This window comes from Pelophylax lessonae, assembly GCF_965119305.1.
Source record: "Pelophylax lessonae genome assembly, chromosome: 2".
Classification (NCBI taxonomy): Eukaryota; Metazoa; Chordata; class Amphibia; order Anura; family Ranidae; genus Pelophylax; species Pelophylax lessonae.
In genome coordinates this window covers 408,797,802-408,822,036 of record NC_138769.1, presented here as the reverse complement: position 1 = coordinate 408,822,036, position 24,235 = coordinate 408,797,802, and the positions used below count along the sequence as shown (strand labels likewise).

The following is a 24,235-nucleotide window of genomic DNA, read 5'->3' as shown; positions in this document are numbered from 1 at the left end:
CTGGCTCCGAATGCCGGAAATGACGTGTTGACGTCGAAGACTCCGCCCTACCGGTTTCGTCAAATGACGTCTACAGGAGCGGCGTCAACGTACTAACTTCCCGGCCATTAAATAGCGTCCCATCTCCTAGCAACAACAGGGCCTCCCCCGCCGCCATATTGGTGCTGTCAGCTGAAGCCGGACCGAGGCCATCTTGTGCCTCAATGCAATGCCCGCCTCGCTAACCCTAATAGGAGTGTTTAGCTATCTGTTCATCATTTCGGGGACAGCCTGTTCGGATCAATTTAAACAACAATTTAAGAAACTTTATTGATGAAAAAAATTATTTTTAAATATAAAAGGATGTGTAAAATAAAAAAGATATAAAAAATATATAAAAAATTAAAAATTATATTAAAAAATATTTTAAAATTGCTAAAAGCGACGGTGCATATTCCTCTTTAAAAACATTAGTCTGACTATAAGATGCGGAGTATTTCTTTTATTAAAAAAATATATATACCACACACTTAGGGAACAAACCATGGCATCATATATATGGCAGATGTTGGATGAGAAGGTTCAAAAATAGGGATCAAAAAACAGTTTACAATCTGATGATACCACGGCGTGTACTATGTGGGTTATTCACAGACGTGATAAGTTATTAATCATAATATACAAAAAATAAAAATAAAAATAAATATAAAATAAAGAATATTTTTATAAGATGAAAAGAAGAGAATTATTACAATATGACTGTGGACCAAATTCCATTGAAGAGATTTGTGTGCACAGTCAAGGTTTATGATCCACGGAATATCACAGAGATTAGAAATGTAGAATCCGATTGATGCCAGTCTTTTTGTTTTTTGTGTTTTGTTTTTTCATATGTTTTTTTGGAAGAACACAAAAAACCACAAAAAAAACACAATATCTTTGATCAGGATATTATTATACAGAGACAAGATATGGAAGGTTCCTTCAAACAATTGAAACACAATATGGAAAAGCAACTACGGGTCTGGTGGGACATGGTATCCTTGGAAAAGTACACTAAGGAAAATATAGCACCAAGGAGATTAAGGTGGGATATATCTCCTAATGACCACGTGGCAGACCCAGTCCTATTGGACCAATGGTATACGTTTTTCAATAAATGTGAAAAGGAACTGTTATTAATGATCATTAAGAGGAGACAATTTAAACTTAAAAAAATAGAAAGCGCCATTGTACAACTAAAAGAACAACTAGCCCCTTATGCGGATACAGCGGAATACAAGAACAAGGAGAAAGCACTCCAGGAGGCTATATTAAAATACGATAAAACAATCCAAGCCAAGAAACAAAAGAAATATAAAAGGGATGTTCTGGACTATAGAAATAGGGATGTATATAAATGGCAATCGGATGAATTATACAATGGACAGGGCACTAGTGTAGACCCTGTGAATTTGGACTCCAGAGAATCATCAGAAATGGGAGATGAAGACGAAGATTCTTGGATGGAAGTTGGAACGCCTAGGACTCCCAGAACCCCCATGACACCAGCAACTGGAGGAAGACATAATGGGGATAGATTTTTTGAACCTAGAACACACAATGAACGTAGGGAAAACACCCATGTGGGAAACTCAGGAACAGATAGAACACCAACCATCTCTTACAACAGAATTGATACATACAATAGGTTCTCTCCTTTAAACCAGTATCAAGACGATTATTATGAAAGCAGAGGTCCACCCCCAAGAAGGGGTTTTTTTCCCGGAGGGAACAGAGGGAGACCCCCAAGAGGTGGCAGAAGACCCCAAGGACAATATGGCAACTGGAGGAACCAAGGCTGGTCACAGCCATGGAGACGAGGGAATCACCAAGGAGGTTTCAGAGGAACATACAGACCACAAGGGGATTACCACGTAAACTGGAGAGAAAATGGAAGAAGACCCCAACAGGAGAATTACAGAGAACCCCCCAGACCAGGGGATTTCGACCCACGAAGGAGAGAAGAACCCCCCAGGTATTACGAGCATTCAAGAAACGGAAACCAAGGGGCAAACGAGGGGGGACAAAGAAAAAGAAGGGAATATTAGGAAAAGGGATCTTCAATCTGAGCAATGCAATCTTTGATGAGGATGAATTGAAACTTCTAGATCTGGGCTTAAAATATGCACCAGACAAGAATTTGGATAAGTTTGAAGCATATATAGACCTTCAAAAATATATAAGGAAGATAAATATAAAGAAATTTTTTGAAATCAAGAAGAACAATGATCCCCTTCCGATTAACACTGAATTCAAACATACATCACTTAGAAATAAATCCGTTTTTAATCCAAAGAATCCACACAATGAAAATCTGGAAGTTTTTAAAAGAATGGTGGAGGAGGAAATCAGAGCCCTAAAAATTAAAAACAAGAAAGAAAAAGATATTTGGGATACTATTAGAAAGCTTGAAAAGAAAAAGGGAATTGTCATCAGACCTGCTGATAAAGGGGGAGGTTTGGTCATTTTGAACCAGAAGGACTATGAGGAAGAAATGGAACACCTCCTAAGCGCAGAAGACACGTATAAAAAACTACCAAGAGACCCTAAAGCGAAATTTATAAAAGACCTGAGGACATATATTAAGAAAGGAAAAGATCTAGAAATACTGAATACCAAAGAGGCTAAATATTTACAAATAGAAGCAGCCAGGACGCCCATAATATATTATCTACCAAAGATACACAAAAATGAAGAGAAACCTCCAGGCCGTCCAATAATAAGTGGCATCAATTCGGTACATTCCCGTTTGGGAGAATATTTGGACAAATTTTTGCAACCCTTAGTACCTAAGGGTAAGTCCTACCTAAGGGATAGCAAACAACTATTGTCGGATATCCAAAATTTAGAAGTTATGGAAGAAGATTTTCTAGTAACCATTGATGTAAACTCTTTGTATACCAATATAGCACAACAAGATGGCCTGGACAGTGTTGAATGGGCACTTTTTAAACAAACTGATCTAAAAAACGCACAAGTGCACTTTATATTAGAGGGCCTCAAGATGGCTATGGAATCAAATTATTTTTGGCATAAGGGAAGATATTATGCACAAACAAAAGGAGTAGCTATGGGGGCCAAATATGCCCCCAGCGTTGCAAATATATTCATGCAAAAATGGGAGGAGGAGCAAGTTTTTAGTATAGAAAGACCCAATCTTAGATATTACCAAAGATATATTGATGATATTATTTTAATATGGAGAGGTGGCTTGGACTCATTACAGAGCTTTTTTGATGAGATCAGTAGCAACGCCTATGGAATCACCTTTACAGGAAATTGAGATAAACAAAAGATTGCTTTTTTAGATTTAGAATTATTTAAGCAAGATGGAAGACTGGCTAGCAAAACCTTTTTTAAGAAAACCGATAAAAACGGATATATCCCCATTAGGAGCTGTCACCATCCACAATGGTTAGGAAATATTCCTAAGGGACAGTTGCTACGGATAAGGAGAAACTGCAGCAACACTCAAGATTTTGACATTCAAGCAGATATGCTCATTCAAAGATTCATAGAAAAAGGATACAAAAAGAAAAACTTGGAGCATCTAAAGAGAACAATAAGGAATTTGGACAGAAAAGACCTTATCAAAGAGAATTTAAGAAAAGAGAGTCAAAATAAACATGAGTTCACGTTCATCACAGGATTTAACAGACAACACAAGGAAGTGGAAAAAATCTTTAGAAAACATTGGCCCATTCTCACAGCTGACAGAACACTAATAAAGATTTTACCCAACAAACCTTCCTTTGTCTATAGAAGGGCACCAACGTTAAAGGACAAGGTGGTACACAACGTGGTTAACCCACCAAAAACCATTTCTTTACCCACCAGTATTAATGGTTTTTTTAGGTGCCGAAAATGCCTACCCTGTAGGAATAATACATCCCAAAAGAGGCGAACTAACAATTTCAGATCCTATACCACGGGTGTTGAATACAAAATAAAAGACACCATTACTTGTAACAGCACACACGTGACCTATGTCATTGAGTGCCCCTGCCATATGCAATATATTGGTAGGACCACCCGACCCCTGTATGTTAGAATCAGGGAACATATAAAAAACATTAAAAAGGGGTTTGATAAACCTAATTTATCCAGGCACTTTAAAGAAAAACACTCTAAAGATCCATCAGGATTAGTGTTTTATGGCATAGACAAAATAAAAGGGGATTGGAGGGGAGGAAATAAGAAAAGAATGGTATCCAGAAATGAAACCAAGTGGATTTTTTTTAATGAGATCCCTCCGCCCCGATGGTTTGAACGCAGATATAGATCTGAACTGTTTTATTACAGATGTATAGTTTTTTTATCCCTTTTTTTATCCGTTTTATTCCTTCTTTCCAAGTTTTTAGTAAATTTTTGAAAAAACTAAATTTTTAAAAACTCCTTTAAAGCCACTTTCGGAAATAAGTTTCTAAAGATATATATTATTCTGAATATTTACATAATAATTTTGAATTATCTTTTAAGAATATTCTTTGACCCTTCAATAAAACTTTGAACAGCTTCTTATATTATAAACATCTTGTTGCCATTACGTTATGTGAAAAAATTATCTTCCCAGCCACTTTTTTTTTTCACATAATTTTTTTCACATAGTTTCTTTATACATACTTCTCAAAAAGTATGAAGTTAAAAAGAAGTACATTTTTTATGCATAACCTTGATAGAGAGATTTTAAACATATAGAATAAAACCCTTGAAACAAGATTCCATTATTAGCCTTCTCATCCTACATCCTTTCTCCCCTTTTTTTGTGTTTTTTTTGTGGTTTTTTGTGTTCTTCCAAAAAAACATATGAAAAAACAAAAAACAAAAAGACTGGCATCAATCGGATTCTACATTTCTAATCTCTGTGATATTCCGTGGATCATAAACCTTGACTGTGCACACAAATCTCTTCAATGGAATTTGGTCCACAGTCATATTGTAATAATTCTCTTCTTTTCATCTTATAAAAATATTCTTTATTTTATATTTATTTTTATTTTTATTTTTTGTATATTATGATTAATAACTTATCACGTCTGTGAATAACCCACATAGTACACGCCGTGGTATCATCAGATTGTAAACTGTTTTTTGATCCCTATTTTTGAACCTTCTCATCCAACATCTGCCATATATATGATGCCATGGTTTGTTCCCTAAGTGTGTGGTATATATATTTTTTTAATAAAAGAAATACTCCGCATCTTATAGTCAGACTAATGTTTTTAAAGAGGAATATGCACCGTCGCTTTTAGCAATTTTAAAATATTTTTTAATATAATTTTTAATTTTTTATATATTTTTTATATCTTTTTTTATTTTACACATCCTTTTATATTTAAAAATAATTTTTTTCATCAATAAAGTTTCTTAAATTGTTGTTTAAATTGATCCGAACAGGCTGTCCCCGAAATGATGAACAGATAGCTAAACACTCCTATTAGGGTTAGCGAGGCGGGCATTGCATTGAGGCACAAGATGGCCTCGGTCCGGCTTCAGCTGACAGCACCAATATGGCGGCGGGGGAGGCCCTGTTGTTGCTAGGAGATGGGACGCTATTTAATGGCCGGGAAGTTAGTACGTTGACGCCGCTCCTGTAGACGTCATTTGACGAAACCGGTAGGGCGGAGTCTTCGACGTCAACACGTCATTTCCGGCATTCGGAGCCAGAGCCGTGGAACGCGGAAGCTTCCCGGCACACACCATCACTGATCGCGGACAGCCTGCATCTTCCCCGTGAGTCACTACATTTTTTCTGCCCTTGTTTTGAGATACGGCACCAGGGGGTTCTCTTCTCTGTTTTCTTTTTTTGAGGCACCACGCGGCACATCAGGAAACCAGAGGAGGAAATAACCCCTACACGGTATCCATCCAGCAGAAAAACCTCACCAGGTTGTATACAGGGTGCGACACCTAGCGGTCACGCAGGTATCTGCAGCCCAAAGTCCTTTTGTTCACAATCATTTTCAACTGAATGTTTCATTTTTTCACATTTCTGCTCACTGCAGCACAGAACTTTTGAGAGTTTTTTTATTGTGCACAACCACTTTATGATTTGTTCTCTAGATTGGACACACATCACACATGGTATGTCTAATGAAAAATAAAAAACCACTGCCCTATTTCAGTTTTGTGTCTTTTGTTTTGCACTAGCACTTATGCACTTTATTATCGCACCTTTTAAAGGCACAGGGTATGTGTGTTTCTTCACTATAAATAGTCTCTGAAAACTATGAGTCACATGTGCACTTTATAAATTATATCTATTTATTTAATATCAAGCACTTTCAACATTTTTACGTTATTTATTCACCAAGTGTATTTTTAACACGGTAGCGCCGTTCACAACCCCACTAGCACATATTTCACTCTTTAACCCTTTTGGGTTTGGTTGTTGGCAGCTTACACCGTACCTACACTCCCTGTATATTCCATAGCGCTGGTCACCTTAGTTTCAATTATTCCCTGGTGTAGAGTAATTGTCATACAAGGTGGACAACGCTGAAAATCTAAAAATGTCCTAGGCAGGAAGTGTCTTGTGTTAAAGGTATTTAACTTCATCAGGGATATTCCCTTAGATCAGTGGTCCTCAACTCCGGTCCTCAGGGCCCACTAACAGGCCAGATTTTAAGTATTACCTTGGGGAGATGCAGACTAGAGTACTGCAATCACTGAGCAGCAAATTATATCACCTGGGATGTATTTCGGTTATCTTGCAAACCTGGCCTGTTAGTGGGTCCTGAGGGCCAGGGTTGAGGACCACGGCCTTAGATGACCTTCCGACTGGGTTCACACTGGTGCGCTGTTAGATATCACATGTGATTTGCACCGCACTGCTGTGCTGATCACATGCAATGTCTGTGCGATGCAAATTCAGCCATACAGATATTGTATGGCTGAATTTGCATCTCATTCCCATCAAAATCGTGCAGGACCTTTTTGTGGCCCGCACTGGATTTGGATTGCATGGGTATTCACACCCATGCAATCAGATTCCTGCAGCATTTGAAAGTTCGCACTACGATCTGCGAACTGATCTGGGGGATTCATAAACTTTGCATTGACACCCCTAGTGGTTCGCAGATGTTAAGTGTGAACCATAGGATGGTGACATGCAATACTGGAATTTGCGCTGGTTCTCACATCACATATACAGTATCTCACAAAAGTGAGTACACCCCTCACGTTTTTTGTACCTATTTTATTATATCTTTTCATGCTACAATGTAGAGTATTGAGTGTACAGCTTGTATAACAGTGTAAATTTGCTATCCCCTCAAATTATCTCAACACACAGCCATTAATGTCTAAACTGCTGGCAACAAAAAAGAGCACACCCCTAAGTGAAAATGTCCAAATTGGGCCCAAAATGTCCAATATTTCGTGTGGCCACCATTATTTTCCAGCACTGCCTTTACCCTCTTGGGCATGAAGTTCACCAGAGCTTTACAGGTTGCCACTGGAGTCCTCATCCACTCCTCCATGATGACATCACGGAGTTGGTGGATGTTAGAGACCTTGCGCTCCTTCACCTTCCGTTTTGAGGATGCCCCACAAATGCTCAATAGGGTTTAGGTCTGGAGACATGCTTGGCCAGTCCATCACCTTTTACCCTCAACTTTAGCAAGGCGGTGGTCATCTTGGAGGTGTGTTTCGGGTCACTATCATGTTTTACTGCGGCCCAGTCTCTGAAAGGGGGGGGGGGGGTCATGCTCTGCTTCTGTATGTCACAGTACATGTTGGCATTCATGGTTCCCTCAAAGAACTGTAGCTCCCCAGTGCTGACAACACTCATGCAGCCCCAGACCATGACACTCCCACCCCCATGCTTGACTGTAGGTAAGACACACTTGTCTTTGTACTCCTCACCTGGTTGCCGCCACACACGCTTGACACCATCTGAACCAAATAAGTTTATCTTGGTCTCATCAGACCACAGAGCGTGGATCCAGTAAACCATGTCCTTAGTCTGCTTATCTTCAGCAAACTGCTTGCGGGCTTTGTCCATCTTCAGAAGAGGCTTCTTTCTGGGACGACAGCCCTTTAAACCAATTTGATGCAGTGTGCGGCGTATGGTCGGAGCATTGACAGGCTGACCCCCCACCCCTTCAACCTCTGCAGCACTCGTACCTCTATTTCCCAAAGACAACCTCTCGATATGATGCTGAGCTCAACTTCTTTGGTCGACCATGGCGAGGCCTGTTCTGAGTGGAACCTGTCCTGTTAAACCTCTGTATGGTCTTGGCCACCATGGTGCAGCTCAGTTTCAGGGTCTTGGCAATCTTCTTATAGCGTAGGCCATCTTTATGTAGAACAGCTATTTTTTTCAGATCCTCAGAGTTCTTTGCCATAAGGTGCCATATTGAACTTCCAGTGACCAGTATGTGAGAGTGAGAGCGATGACACCAAATTTAACATACTTGCTCCCCATTCACACCTGAGACCCTGTAACACAAACGTATCACATGACACCGGGGAGGGAAAATGGCTAATTGGGCACAATTTGAACATTTTCACTTAGGGGTGTACTCGCTTTTGTTGCCTGCGGCTTAGACATTAATGACTGTGTATAAAAGGAATAGGGGTGATGGCGCTGCCTATATAATTTAGATATAATAAAAATGTAATAAGCTGTGATGCAAAGTGCCTTAAGCTAAAAACAATAATGTGTAATATTCAAACAATAATATATTCCATAAAAACTTCAATTAAGTGCAAGTGCAAGGTATAAAAGTGCCTGCAGAAAGATTGGAAAGTGACTGGTGCAATAATTGTATGAGCAATAAATAATATTTAACATGCAATATTAATGTGCTAAAAAATATGGTGCTATATAAAGTGAGCTGTTCCACTCATACCACGTGTTGATATGGGGAATAAAAAAGTGCCAACAGAGCAAAAATAGAAAAAAGTTATTATTTTAAAAAAATACAGCTTGCAATGTCCAATAAGGAAAGATCCAGTAGAAAAGTCTATATCATGTGCGGTGACTTCAAAGGCAATAAAGGTGACAGCACTCGGAACAAACCGACACTCAGGTGAAAAGGTGACCCCGTGGTGGGTGGTAAGGTGCTGGGATTCCTTTGATAAAATTGCACACTTACCAGAGACACCCACCCCACACAGGGGTATAGAGCGGGTGTATTTATGGGTCTGGCAACCTAGCGGTATCCTCCTATCCCTGGGTGGAGGGCGTGTGCCGAGGATCAGGCTGGTCCTGGTGTGGATGTACCCTAGGATGGTCCCCTGTGTGCCTTCCTGCCTAGGTATGTTCCGAGGGATCCACTCAGCTCCACTCCCTGTTTCTCCTGATCCTCATTCCTCATGTCTGCATTTCCAGCTCTTAATTAACAATAGGTAGTAAGTCAAATTAACGGTAAGTAAATGTAAACATGCTTAAGGAAAAAACAGGTATGTCCCTAAACATAAAAATAAAATAAAGGTAAGGCTTGATGGACCAGTTGAAATACATTTTTAAGAACTGATAACTTGCTAAAGGATTTTAAATTTTTTGTAGCCGGTTTTGTAGTTGAAGCAGTGCTGGGGTACAGTCCTTGTGCTACCAAAGAAAATGCAGACAAAGAAAAAGACAAACATTTATTTATTCCATTTTTCGGTGCGCAGCCTTCCCTGCTACCTGTCCCCTTTTTTATAGCCCCTGAATAGATGCATTCATTTCCCGTTTCCTGTATACAATGACAGCAGGTGTCAGGCTGGTGGCAGAGTAAAGGCAGCAGGGGCAAGCACAACACTTATGTCATTTTCCAACTTAACTAGTTCAACTTCCACAAATCCAGAGTTCCAGGTCAGAGGTTTAGCTTAGTCTGGCCATAGATGGCTCAGTAAAAGAGAGAAAACGTTCCAGTTTTTTTTTTTTTTTTAATTTAAACCTTCAGCTTGATGAAAATCATCTTGCAAACAAGGCTGATCCTTAGCTCTTACATGTACAAATACTGACAGGACAGTAGTACCATTTGAGAACTGCTGTCATCAGGTAAGGATTTGGCAAGACTCAGCACCCCTGCAAGTCATGGTATCACAGGCATATTATTGTCGCAATTACAATAAACAAGATATCAAAGTTCTATATAGAATTGAATAAGGAATACATTAATTGAATGTGCCCACTTAAGTTGACCACAAAACAAATGTTGAGTAGCCCCACCCCTTCATAGCAGGTTACATAGAAACATAGAAAATTGACAGCAGAAAGAAGACTGAGTAGTGGTCCATCGAGTCTGCCTCTAGTTTTTCTCTTCCTGTCTGAGGCTAACAAATCAGGATGGTGTCCCTTTTAAATACCACTGTGCACAAAACACACTTGATATGTATTAAAATGCACTCGGTTACACATATGATGTTAGTGAATTTTTGGTGCAGTGATTACAAATTAATGAGCTCCTGCATATATACCACCAGTAGAGTGTATGTGTGTTTCTGTGCATATAGCAACTTTTATGGTATCCTTGCCCTTCATCAAGCTGCATGCTACCATGAACATTGTTCCAGTAAAAGGCTGCCATGAACAATACAGGAGAGAAACTGGAAATGGCAAAAATGGATTCAAAATAATTGGCTAACATAATATTTGCTATGTTAAACATAGCAACATGAAATAACATGTGAATGATGACCACAGAGTATGTCTTAATACAAAGCGAAAAATTAAACAGATCAGTAAATATTAAAGAAACACACAAACGTCAACATTGCCATTTAACCCTTTAGGTGGCAATATGTTTAGTTCAAAAATCCAGAAAATGAATTGAGGTTCAAAGATGGTGGTACTTTTGCCCCCTTGTTTCAACTTGGGCAGGTGATCTGTCACCCATAAATGTAAGATCCATGTCTCTGTGGCAAACCTCAAAGAAGTATCTGGGCACAGGAAGCTCTGTGGTTGCACATGCAGTTTTTTTTTTTTTTTTTTCATCCCCACCCAAGCTACCTTTTCTGCCTCCCCATTGGTCTATCACTCCATCCAGGCACTTCTACCAGGCTACATAGCCAGATCTACAAGCTTCACTGCAACAGGACACCTTGGTTGCACTGGGCAAAAACACATGAAAATGCAGATTCATGCAGACAATGAAAAAGCAGCACTATGACAAGGTCATTACTTTGTTCACACTCCAACATATCCCTGTCGTTATATGAGCATACAGATTTTTGGCTCTTAGTGCAATGTTTCCCTCTTCCACTCTGAGTGCTACTGTTCAGGAGATTATAAGAATTTAATATCAAATTCATGTATTTACATTAATTGCTTTTAAAAATGCATTCATTTTTTTCACTGTATTCGTTTTTTTACATCTGTTTTGGAGTTTAGGTAAATGTGCCAAACATTTGTCAACAATACTACAGAGGGATTTTTTATTTGTAAAGTTTCTTTGTGTTTGTTTTTTTATCTCCTCTCATCAATGAGGCGCAAACCAAGACACTTAGGTGCATCCCTTGAAAATTGTGTGAATAGATATTTTTGTACTGGAAAGAGTCTTCTGCTGCTTCCATTCCCTTGAAGCAGAGGCGTACTGGGTGGTTCTGTTAATTTAGCCATGGGGATCTCCGTGATGAAATACACTGGAAAGTTCTTGTTGGCACACCGCAGTCACACAGGATGCTGGCAGCCAAGAAGCCCAAAAGATTTTCTCAGCTAAATAACAGAACTGGAAAAAAGCTCCAAATGACTTTCAAATGTATCTAATTCTCTTTTGAAAGCACATGCAATAATGGAGAATTGAGAAGAGATTAGCAGTGCAGGGAAATGTTTTGCGTTTTATTATTGGAAGTGGTCATCTACGTTAATTTATCCACTCATAACCATAGCCTCCGCAAACAGTCTTTCTTAACTTTAGAAATCTCACTTGTTCTGCCAGGAAACTAAAAGGGCATATTTTGTCTTATTTATTTTTTTACAAGGGGGCTTGTATAGAAAATATTTTTAATGGTCAATGGTTATTGAAAATAATTTTAAAAATTTTTCCCCATTAAATAACTTTTATATGAGGTCTAAGGCACTTAAAGTGGAATTCCAGTCAGAACCTAACTGATCTCTAAATCTGCTCTCTGCCATATTCTAGGCCTAATCTATCTAAAAAAATCGCTGTACTTACCGGTTCTACTACTGCTCCAGTCCAGGTCCCATGCTGAGCTGTCAGCGGCAGCTTTAGTGTATGTGAGTGTGCAGGTGAGGCAGCCGACAACAGAAGCCCCATTGTAACTGTGTGAGTGATGTCACTTCTCAGGCATTACACAGCCTTTGTTTATTCCCTCCTGCACACAGCATCCACCATTGGAGAATGGACCGGATCGGCTTCCGAAAAGGTATAGCGATTTTTTTTTTTTTTTTTTTACAGGGATAGGTAGATTAGGTTTAGAATGTGGCAGAGTAGGTTTAGTGGTTTGACTGGAGATTTGCTTAAGTTCAACAATTCAGTTTCGTGTAAAAACTGTTTTGTTCGGGATTACTTTTTTTTTTTTTTTCAATTTTGGGTAGTGTAAGGGAGGATAATAACCAGTGTCATTTTTTTCTTTTTTTTTTTTTTCTTTTTGCCATCTGTGTCTGTTGGGAAATTTCCCTTTACTTTCTGTCCCATAGTCAAAATGTAGTTATCCTAATCATACAGTACAGAACACAGGACTTGTATTCATAGACCATGGGTTTTATGTAGACTACCTTCAGGTGATTGAACACTGGCAAAAAACTTGCTAGGGATGCCTGTAGTGCACACTTGTATAACTTCTCCAATCTGTGAAACTCCAATTTTTTGGTATGGCCCTTAGGTGATGGACCTGTTCTCTGGAGAAGAATTTTTCTTTTTAATCCACTTAAAGCGGAGTTCCGGGCACAAAAACGATATTTCTCTTACGTCCTCCGACAGTCGCCGCCTCTTCATATTCGTCACATATGGGGTATTAGACTTTGCTCCGAAGGAGTAGCTAGGCAACAGAATATGTTAACATTAAAGCTTTTAACATATCCCACCCTCAAGGGGTGGTCCCCTCAGTCAATACCCTCCTACTTCCTGCAACCATATCTCAGTTTTAATGTCTAGCTTGTCAGGAGTGGCTGGCTTTTTCTGTGCTGGGGCTTTCTGCCCCAGACTCTTTCTTCTTTTTGAAATTTTGTTTGAGTTTTCTCTCTACCTTTACTTAGCTGTTATTTTTGTCAGCGTTAGTTAGTTCTTCTGATGAAGAGGATCATGCGGGCTGGGTCTCGGGCTGATCCCCCAGGTCGCAGGTCGTGGGTCAGTGGCTTCCCAGCCTGCCATCGAGCGTTCAGCCAGGTAACGCTCCTGGCACAGTGAACGACCCATCCCTGTTCGGTGCAGGGATGATTGGTGAGGTGGCTACCTCACTGGACGCTGTGCGGTTTCTTAACCCCCCATTTTGTGCGTCTTGAATTGCGACTCTCCCTGCCTCATGTGCAGCGGCTTGTTCGCCTGTGCGGGTCCCCCACGCCATTGTGAGGTAAGTGTATCTATGTGGGGACCTGTCTGTCTGGGGGGGTGTCAGTCTGGGACTGTGTAACCTGCCTCTATTCACACTGCTTGTCTCCCTATCTCTCGGCTGCATGCTGTGGGCTGCAAGGGGGGGGGGAGCTGTGTGACACTGTGTGTGTCAGCCTGGTCAGTGTGAGAAGCTGTGTGCTGTGGGGCATGTTTTTTTTGGCATGTTTGGGCATATACAGCGATCGCTGCGGCGATCTGACATGTATTCTTATACAGGGATGTCACGTTTGCATTACTGCACTGTGGAGCGGCGGTTTCGGCGCCAAACGGCGCCATTTTGCCTACACTCGCTCCGGCCGCATGTTTTACATGCATGGCGGCCATTTTCTTGTAGCCTCCATAGGCTTTCATAGAGCGCCCTGGCAGCATCACTTCCTCTTTCCAGGAACACCGCTCGAGGCAGCAGCAGCGGCGAGGGTCTCCTCAGGTTTTATCCTTCTGTTCTTGCTATCCATTGCCTGTGTTCAGTTTGCATATTCCCTGTGGGGGTCTCATTGTGCTTGAGTGTGGTGCGGTGGGCTGCGCTTGCCGCGCTTGCTTAAAGGGGCAGTTAACCCTTTATTGTCCGGCATTACAGGGGCAATGGATTCTCAGGAGGGCAAATTTACTACCGCCTTGGTGGAAAGCCAGGGGACCGCTGTTTTCCCCCCAGGGGGGAATTTAGCCACTATTGTGGCTGGCCTTGCTGCTCAGGTACAGATGTTGGTGGCTGCTCAATCTACTAAAAGGCCCAGAGTTGCTCTTTCCTCTGATTCTGAGGGTGAAGGTGATGGGGCTGTTATGGCGGGGGCCTCCTTATCGGGGTCCCGCTCCTCCCTAGATCTAGTGGGGTCCGAGGTGGAGGCTGAAGTTGAGGGGGTTGATAATTCTCCCCCTGGCTCGCCTGAAGAGCTTGCAATCATGGATGAGTTGATTGCTTCCATAAAGCAAACGCTGCGTTTGCAGGATGAAGTGTGTCCCCCCGCCGCCTTGGCGGCTTATGGGACGCAGAGAAAACGCAGGACGCCGCAGGTTTTTCCCTGCAATGATGATTTTCAGCGCGCTGTTAAGGAACAATGGCGCAATCTGCGCAAACCTTTTGCTGTACCAAGTAGATTCAAGCTGCGTTATCCTTTCTCGCCTTCCACTGATGAAAGGTGGTGTGTGCCTCCCCCAGTGGATCACGCAATTGCGGTTTTAAACAAAGCCACTGCGATTCCTGCAGAGGATTCCCCTGTGTTCCGGGATGCCACGGATAGGAGATTGGAGTCTCTTGCCTGTCATACTTATTCTGTGACGGGTTCTATGCTTAAGGCTCTGTTTGCTTCTCTCATGGCGGCCCAGGCGATCGCAAGTTGGACGCAGATGCTTGGGCGCGTCCTAGTGGCCGATTCGGCCTCGCTGGCGACCCTGGATATGGTGGATCAAATACACCAAGGTGTCATGTATCTGTGTGATGCGGACCTGGACCTGGTTCCGTTGGCTGCACGTGTGCACAGCGTGGCGGTGTTGTCTCGCCGCCTGGTTTGGTTAAAATGTTGGTCGGTGGACCAATCTTCACGTAAGACCTTAGCCAATCTGCCTTATGATGGGTCTCGCCTTTGTGGGGAGTCCTTGGATGTGTTGATTAAGGGGATCACCGGAGGTAAGAGCACTCTCTTGCCCCATTTCCCCAAGGCTAAGGGGGCTTCTGGGAAGAAGCATGCTAATTTTCGGCCCCCTCAGGGGTCCTTTCGTGCCTTTCGGCCGCACTACAAGGGCAAGCCGTTCAAAGGTCAAGGCTCTCAGAAGAAGCCCTGGTCTGGGAAACAGAAGTCCGGTCAATCCGGATCTGCAGCCCATAACAGTTCGGCCTCAAGGGGCGCCCTCACCCAGTTTTGGGGTGGGGGGACGCTTGCTCGGTTTTCTTCAACCCTGGTTGGCCCGTGTGTGGGACAGATGGGTTCAGGAGATCGTTCGATCTGGTTACAAGATCGAGTTTCTCTCTCGGCCGGAGAGCAGATTTTTTCCCTCAAATCTTCAACTGTCTCCAGAGCGTTTGCGGGACCTGCACCTGGCGGTGCGGGACCTGAGGGCTCAGGGAGTGGTGGTTCCGGTGCCTCATCGGGACAGATTTCGGGGGTTTTATTCCAATCTGTTCACCGTGCCCAGAAAGGAGGGCAAGGTTCGTCCAATTCTGGACTTGAAGGCTCTAAACCGCTCTGTGCGGGTTCGCAAGTTCCGCATGGAATCCCTGCGGTCGGTGGTGGCTGCCCTGGTTCCGGGGGAATTCATGGCCTCCATCGATTTGAAGGATGCGTATCTTCACATCCCCATTTTCGAGGGTTACCAGAGGTTCCTTCGATTTGCCATTGCGGAGGATCACTACCAGTTCGTGGCGTTGCCTTTTGGTCTCGCCTCGGCTCCGCGGGTCTTCACCAAGGTGCTCGCACCGGTTCTGGCATTATTGAGGGCCCAGGGCATTTCTGTCCTGGGGTATCTGGACGACATTCTGGTTCGGTCTGCGACCAGCCAGGGTCTGGAGAAGGACCTGTCTGTCACGATGCAAACTCTGCAGGAGTTTGGTTGGACGATAAATTTTCCAAAGTCGACACTGAGTCCGTCGGTTCGTCTTCCCTACCTGGGAATGATTCTGGACTCGGTGCAGGCGAAGGTCTTCCTGCCGGAAGACAAACTCAGAACTCTTCAGGAGGAAGTCAGGTCCCTCAGGGACGTTCCGCACTCGTCTCTGCGGACGTGCATGAGATGTCTGGGATTGATGGTCTCGGCCTTCGAGGCGATTCCCTTCGCCCAGTTTCACACGCGGGGTCTCCAAGCGGAGATCCTGTCCAGGTGGGACGGGCGACCTCAATCTCTGGATCTTCAAATCTCGTTGAGTCATCGCACCAGAAGAAACCTTCTGTGGTGGCTCCAGTCCCCGTTGGTGTCCGGGGGCAAGTCGTTTCGTCCTGTCTCGTGGACGGTGATCACCACGGATGCCAGCCTGTCGGGCTGGGGTGGTGTTCTGGGCGTTCTGTCCGCCCAGGGAACTTGGTCGGAGGGGGAGTCTTCCCTTCCGATCAACATTCTGGAATTACGTGCGATAAGTCTCTGTCTTCATCTCTGGACGGACCGGCTGCAGGGCTGCCCGGTTCGGGTGCAGACGGACAATGCCACGGCGGTGGCCTACATCAACCACCAAGGGGGCACCAGGAGTGCCCGAGCGGCTCGAGAAGTGGCCGACATTCTGTCTTGGGCCGAGACTCATGTCCCGGCGATAACGGCGGTTCACATTCCGGGGGTGGAGAACTGGCAGGCGGACTATCTGAGTCGCCAGACCCTGGATCAGGGGGAATGGTCTCTCCACCCGGCTGTCTTCCAGATGTTGTGCGCGAAGTGGGGTCTTCCAGATGTGGACCTGTTCGCGTCTCGTCTCAACAACAAGGTGAAAAGGTTCGTGGTAAGGACGCGCGACCCTCGGGCAGACGCGTCGGACGCGTTAGTGGCCCCGTGGCATCAGTACAGGCTGATGTACGCGTTTCCACCGATTCAGTTGCTGTCCAGGTTCCTTCGCAGGTTACACTCGGAACGCAGCACGGTGATTCTTGTGGCACCGGACTGGCCTCGCCGGTCCTGGTACGCAGACCTCGTGAATCTGGCGGTCGACGCCCCGTGGCGTCTGCCTCTTCGAGACGATCTACTGTCTCAAGGACCGATATACCATCCTGCTTTACAGTCGCTGGCTTTGACGGCCTGGCTGTTGAGACCGAGGTCCTGAAGGAGAAGGGTCTCTCTCCAGAGGTCGTTCATACTTTGATCAACACGAGGAAGTCTTCCTCGGGGAAGGTTTATTACCGTACTTGGAAGGCCTATTTTGCCTGGTGTGAGTCCAGGGGGTTTTCACCCCGCACGTACTCGGTTTCCCGTGTGCTGTCTTTCCTTCAAACGGGTGTCGATCAGCGTTTGGCGCTGGCTACGATAAAGGGTCAGGTGTCTGCACTGGCCGTTCTGTTTCAACGTCCCGTGGCTTCCAACTCCTTGGTTGGCACTTTTGTTCAGGGTGTGCAGCATCTGGTTCCTCCTAGGAGGGATCCTTTGCCCCCTTGGGACTTGAATCTCGTTCTGTCTGTGTTGCAACGTGCTCCTTTTGAAGAGATCAGGGGGATCTCGTTGTCTATGTTGTCCAAAAAGGTCGCTTTTTTGGTGGCGATCACTTCGGCTCGCAGAGTGTCGGAGCTGGCAGCTTTGTCCTGCAAGTCTCCGTACCTGGTTGTTCATTTGGATAAGGTGGTCTTGCGACCTAATCCTTCTTTTCTTCCGAAACGAGTTTCGGAATTCCATCTTAATGGGGATATTGTCTTGCCTTCGCTGTGCGCGAAGCCTAAACATCCAAAGGAGGTGAGATTGCATTCTCTGGATGTTGTTCGGGCGATAAGGGTTTACCTTAAATCGACTGAGTCTTTTCGAAAGACGGACTCCTTGTTTGTTCTTCCAGAGGGTCCTCGGAAGGGCATGGCGGCTTCGGCCTCTACCATCGCCAAATGGATCAGGCAGACCATTGAACAGGCCTATGCCTTGCAGGGGAAGGTTCCCCCTGTGCCTGTGAAGGCGCACTCTACTAGATCTTTGAGTACGTCTTGGGCCTGTCGTCATGGGGCTTCTGTAGCCCAGGTGTGTAAGGCGGCGACTTGGTCGACCGTACACACTTTTACAAAATTCTACAAAGTAGATGTTCACGCATCGGCGGATGCTTCCTTTGGCCGCAAGGTTCTTAGTGCGGCAATTCCCTAGGGTCCCTTGTTGGGGACCTCTGGCTGTTGGGATGGGTTTTTTATCCCATGGTTATTTGTCTTTTCCTGGGTTGTTGCTCCTGTTGAGCACTTGTTTTTTCCTATTGCCCAGCTGGTTTCCTTCCTTTGGTAAGGTTCCTTTCTTTGATGCGGAGACTGCGTTGCCTTTTCGGCGCGGATGCGTTTCCCACCCCTCATGTTTGCACTGCTTTGGGACGTCCCCATATGTGACGAATATGAAGAGGCGGCGACTGTCGGAGGACGTAAGAGAAAACGGAATTTTTGTAAAATCTTACCTGTAAAATTCCTTTCTCTGAGTCCTCTGACAGTCGCCGCCCCCGCCCCTCTTTTGGGGTTTGGTTGTATACTCTACTGCTATTCCACTAAAACTGAGATATGGTTGCAGGGTAGGAGGGTATTGACTGAGGGGACCACCCCTTGAGGGTGGGATATGTTAAAAGCTTTAATGTTAACATATTCTGTTGCCTAGCTACTCCTTCGGAGCAAAGTCTAATACCCCATATGTGACGAATATGAAGAGGCGGCGACTGTCGGAGGACTCAGAGAAAGGAATTTTACAGGTAAGATTTTACAAAAATTCCGTTTTTTTTTTTGTGCCCCTCCGCTAGTTCGACATTACCTGAAAAGGAATTGGATAGTTATTTTTTTTTTTTTTGTTTGTTCACCTTTTAATTGAAGATCGTAAATACTCACCTCAGAGTACTTCCTCCCTCGGCGCCGCGGCTCACCCCGTCACTTCCTGTCTCGCTATGATTCCTGGGAGCTGAACGTCATCGCTCCCAGGAATCAATGCGACGGCACCGGCCCCGCTCGTCACTTCCGGGCGACGCTGTGGAGGAATGCGGCGCCGCACCGGAAGTGACGAGAGGGGCCCGGTGCAGGCGCATTCTGGGACAAGAAGACGTGGAAGAAGACACAGAAGAGGACCACGCCGGCTTCAGCTGCCCACAAGAGAGATGGAAACGCTGTGGAAGAAATTTTATAAGTAAGTATTTCTTCTAAAAGGTAAGTGCGAACCGGGACAGATCAGAGGCTAGCCATTGTGGAATGTGTTAGCCCTGACTGTCCCGGTGGTATGTTTATTAAAAAATGACTTCTGTGCCCGGAACTCCGCTTTAATCTTTATCCCACCAATTCCGTGCACCAGCTGCCGCCAATAAACACTCCTGCTTATCAGATACTTAGACCTCAAAACATACGTAGGTCTAGCAGTGCTTTATGGGAGAAAACCCGATGGATGGATGTGCATGCCTCCATAGGCTTATCCTACTCCAATCAAGCCTCACACACATAAAGGAAGATGCATAGTTCCTTTTTCCTATGGTGGATTTTTTTCTTCCTTCGTCCCTGTGGGTGGATTTCTGATCTACTCCTTTCAGACATCAATTTAAGGACTATGTTACTGACATTTTTTTATTTTTTGGACAGATTTATCTGATTGATTTTTTTTAATGCATTTGCTGATTTATAGTTATTTAAATATGTTTATGTATTTTGATGATTTTTTTTTTTTTTAATTGGGCTGTATGAATTTGTCACATATGAACTGCTTTTATCCACTGTTATATGAATTTGTCACATATGAATTGTTTGTTTTTTATTTTTTTAAGGGGATAGCACCACAAATGATTGTTTTTGAATTTTTTATATTTGTGTGCTAAATATCAATGAGGGCAGCTGTCTTTTTGTTTTAGTATATACTACTGACCTTATAAAAATCTTTATTCTTTTATGCTTTGTTTCAAAGCAATGTGGTTTGTTTTTTGTTTTTTAATGTGCTTGTACATGTGTTTAAAACAAGCCTGTATGGCAAGATATGAGGGACTTCCATTGATAATAATCTTTGTGGTTGCCTGGCTGTCATGTTGATCGATTGACTAAAAGCAGATCTAAACCCAGTCACTTAAAGAGGTTTTAAAGGGAATGTAAACCCCATTCATGAAATTTGACCTGGGCTCGTCTATCTGTAGTGTTTATCTCCAAAGACCGAAGTTCCAATGCTTACCCCTGCTCCATTCTTTTGTTATCAGCATATTAGCTGAGAGCTGGTCTATTCACAGCACAGCTCTTCATGTTTCTGCCTGGGGGTGTGCCTTTCTTCCAATTAGCTGTCTCACAGCGTATTGGCCAAACATCCCTCCCAAAGTGAATCAGGAAAAGAAATTTCTAACAGAACGTGTACTTTCTAAACAGTCTAGAAAGCTGAAGACAGCACATATACAAGTAAAACCTATGTAGGGAGATTTAGACAATAGGTAATACTGAAAGTGCAACCACCTCAGCGCCAAGGAGTCCCAGCGTGACAGGTGAAGTATGAAGGTGAAATCACAGGGCTTTTTACTGCATCAAAAGTCCGTCAGTGCCTTCACCACATCAAAGTGCTCCTCACCCCCTTGCAAAGCAACTCACCAGATAATGGCCATAAATGCACCTTGGTAAATATCCAGCAAAGCAAACCAAATAAAGGTGATTGCCAGTGTCACTTTGCTTGCTTCAGCAAACACCATCTCTGCTTCTGCTTTGGACAGACAAGAGCAAAACTGCAGCCTTTTCCATCAACTTTCTGCAGAATATCACCTTCATTAACCCGTATCAGGTCCAGCAGGTTCTTTGTGATTGCCCTAGATAGAATGCAATGCAACTAATACAACAAGGTGTGGTGGTCCATCTTTACTTCCTAGGTGACGCTTCTCAGAGGAAACAGAATTTTCCCTCTGTCTACGAATCTGGTTGGCTTTATGCCTCCTGTCCAGTTTGCTAAGATCTTTTTTAATCTTTTTACTTAGTACTTTTGCAGAGACCCATCTCATATACTATTGTTCTCATCTGTGTCCTCAGTGAAGGTACTCCCATCACTTCCTGTCCTGCTGTCACCGAGACAGGAAGTGTGAGAAGAGTGAACACCAGGAACACACAGTACTAATACACTGCCAGACTGTACATAGGGAGCCCCTATTGAACTGCTATATATGTGCTCCAATTTGGCAGACTCTCAAAATTATAGAGTTAGTATCGTAGGAAACTGGGGTGCTCTGACATGGCCACTGCAGATTACACGTTTGCAAATGTGTGCAACTAAACCCCTTGCTTTAAACGTGAACTGTTAGACAGGGTTAATTCGGTTTTGTTGCAGGCCATCTGGTGAGTCAGCTGCAAATTTTTGTTTTTCATGTGCGTGTGCTTTTTGCTGCAAAGGATAGTTATAGGTTGTAATGGTTGCCATTTATTTTCAGTTTTTATATTGACTAAATCCCTTGGGGTGTCTTCTTTACATAAATGGGTAATTTTGGGCAGTTTGTACTGTCTTAACCTCGATAACTGTGATAAGCAAACAAAACATCATGGCTGATAAATTTCGCACAGACTAAATAATATACACAAACTTTGTTTTTTGTTTTTTTTTCTAAAGTAACGTTGCAGAATACATTTTGGCCTAAATTTAGGAAGAAAGATTATTTGATATGTTAGGATAGAAAGTTTTTTTTCCTGTCTGCACCACCATGCACTGTCTTAAAAAGGAAAAAAAAATGGATACAGTTTTGCATGGTCGAGTACTTGTCAAACTATCACAGCACTGAAAAATGGCTTGGTTTGGAAGGGGCTGTAACATCCAAATACTGACATGGTGAGATAAGTAGTTCCATTACAAAAGTCAGAATTTCTTAGCTGCATAGTTGCTGCAAGTAAGTGATTCAGAGCTGTGAATAAGGAGAAAATCCACCATTTGCTTTTGTCTAACAAATTCTTTCTGTGATATTTTTGTTAACTGTTGCAGGAAAGGAATGCTGAAAGTGCCATTGAAGCTCTGAAGGAATATGAACCAGAAATGGGAAAAGTAATTCGTGGGGACCGAAATGGAGTCCAGCGTATAAGAGCCAGAGACCTTGTTCCTGGGGACATTGTAGAGGTGGCAGGTACTACACATTTTGAACTAGAAAATGTTCTTGTAAATTATAATAGAAATTTGAAATGATGAACTGAGCTGTTTCTTGGGTCAGATTTCCCAAAATGAACAGTCTTGTAAATTTTACCCAAATGGATGTATCCAACCAGATTGTGAATGTTCTAATATTAAGAATCAGCCAGAGACATTTAAAGTGGTTGTAAAGGCAGACGTTTTTTTCCCTTCATGCATTCAATGCACAAAGTTACAAAAAAAAAACACAACTTTCTGTATGCAGCCCCCTCCTTCCCTCCCCAATACTTACCTGAGCCCCCTCTCGATCTAGCGGTGTCCATGAGAGCCTTGCCTCTCCGGGGACTCGCACTCCTAATTGGCTCAATCACAGCCAGTCAGGAGGGAGCAGGGCCAAGTCAGGGCTCCGTGTGTGAATGGACACACACAGCAGCGGCTCGGCTCAGGTGCCCCCATAATAAGTTGCTTGCTGTGGAGGCACCCAAGAAGAGGAGGATTTGGGCCACTCTGCAAAACCACTGCACAGAGCAGGCAAGTATGACATGTTTATTATTTTAATTGAAAAAAATAATTAAAGCTTTACAGTCAAGTTGACTTTCATTATCCAGTGGTTAGCCAGCTAGTATTAAAAAAAAGAGAAATTTCTGTTAACAGGAAACCAAAGTCTAAAAAGAAAAAAAACTGGAAGCAGGCAATTTTTTATTGCAAAGTCTATAGCACAATCTAAAACATGCAGAAGTTGTCACTGGAACAGTCTCACAGTTTAGAGTCCGTGGGTCGAACGTTAGACAGAGCCCTGTCCAGGATCTTCCTGCCTCAAGACAAACTTCTCTTTCCACTCTCAAGCCCAGGCCCTTGGGGTCCAGCAGAGATCCCCACTTTGTGCTAGAATTTGCATGCGGGTCTTGGGTCTAATGGTTGCCTCCTTCGAGATTGTACTGTATATCCAGTTTCACTCAAGACCATTGCAACACAGTATTCTATGAACGTGAGACAAATAGACTTCGTCCTTGAATCACCCCATTCATCTGTCCTCTATGGTCAAACTTTTTTTAGCAACTCCTGCCTGGTGCAGAAGTCAGGGAAACTCCTTCCTTTAAATATTTGGTAGGTTCTCACGACGAATGCCAGCCTGTCGGGCTGTGAAGGAGTTCTGGATGCCCTCTTGGTACATGGTACTTGGTCATCGAAATAAGCCAGGCTTCCCATCAACCTCCTAGAGCTCAAGGCAATTTGGTATTTCATTGCTGGACCCCTCAATTGTGAGAACAACCATCAAGAAGACACCAGAAGCTGCACCACTCAAAAGGAATCTAACTTCATTTTCTCTGCTGCTCTGCTATTGACGCACTTTTTTTTAATATATAGCCTCTTGGTTTGGATTGAATTTTTGCAGGACCTTTGCTCTGGGTCCATATTGGCTGCCTGGTGTTTTTTTTTTTTTTTTCCTGTTTTAATTTACAAGATCAATAAAATCACACTGGACTCTAGAAATTTTTGGTTGAAATGCATATTGATTGTTTTTTTGGGCAGAACTTATTGGTTGCTGGCTTGGACAGAATGGTTTTGGGGGCCAGGTACAAAGAAACCGAGGTCTGCCAGATTAAGTCATCCCTACCCTCTTTAACCACTTCTGGACCGGAAAGTTTTACCCCCTTAATGACCAGGCCATTTTGCGATACGGCACTGAGTTACTTTGACAATTCTCTAGGCGTAGGACTAGGTGGAAACCTTTTTGGTTTTGCCCCTGGAACAGTCCCAGAGGGTATACCATCACTCCCTGCTGTAGGACTTCCAGTTTTTCCTGCCTAGTTCAGTAGTAAGGACCTGGCTCTCTGCTGGGATCTGCGGTCCTGGCATTTTTTCCTATTTAAATTGAGTTTTTTTTTTTTTTTCTTCATTATTTTTGTTCCTGTGTGAACTACAATCAACAGCTGGACTGGGCGACACGCTGGATATTCTAGATCCTTGCGGTCTTCCCAGTCTGACCTACGAGCGCAACCCAACTACTAGCTCCGCGC

The 24,235-nt window shown here is 43.4% G+C and overlaps 1 protein-coding gene across 1 annotated transcript in view; it reads left to right on the top strand.

The window, feature by feature from the left end:
* ATP2A3 (ATPase sarcoplasmic/endoplasmic reticulum Ca2+ transporting 3) overlaps positions 1-24,235 on the top strand; it is a 409,528-nt gene that overhangs the window by 168,311 nt on the left and 216,982 nt on the right. Inside the window, exon 5 of the mRNA XM_082244776.1 lies at positions 22,074-22,212. Within this exon, the coding sequence (XP_082100902.1) occupies positions 22,074-22,212 (139 nt within the window). The remainder of the gene's footprint in view (positions 1-22,073; positions 22,213-24,235) is intronic.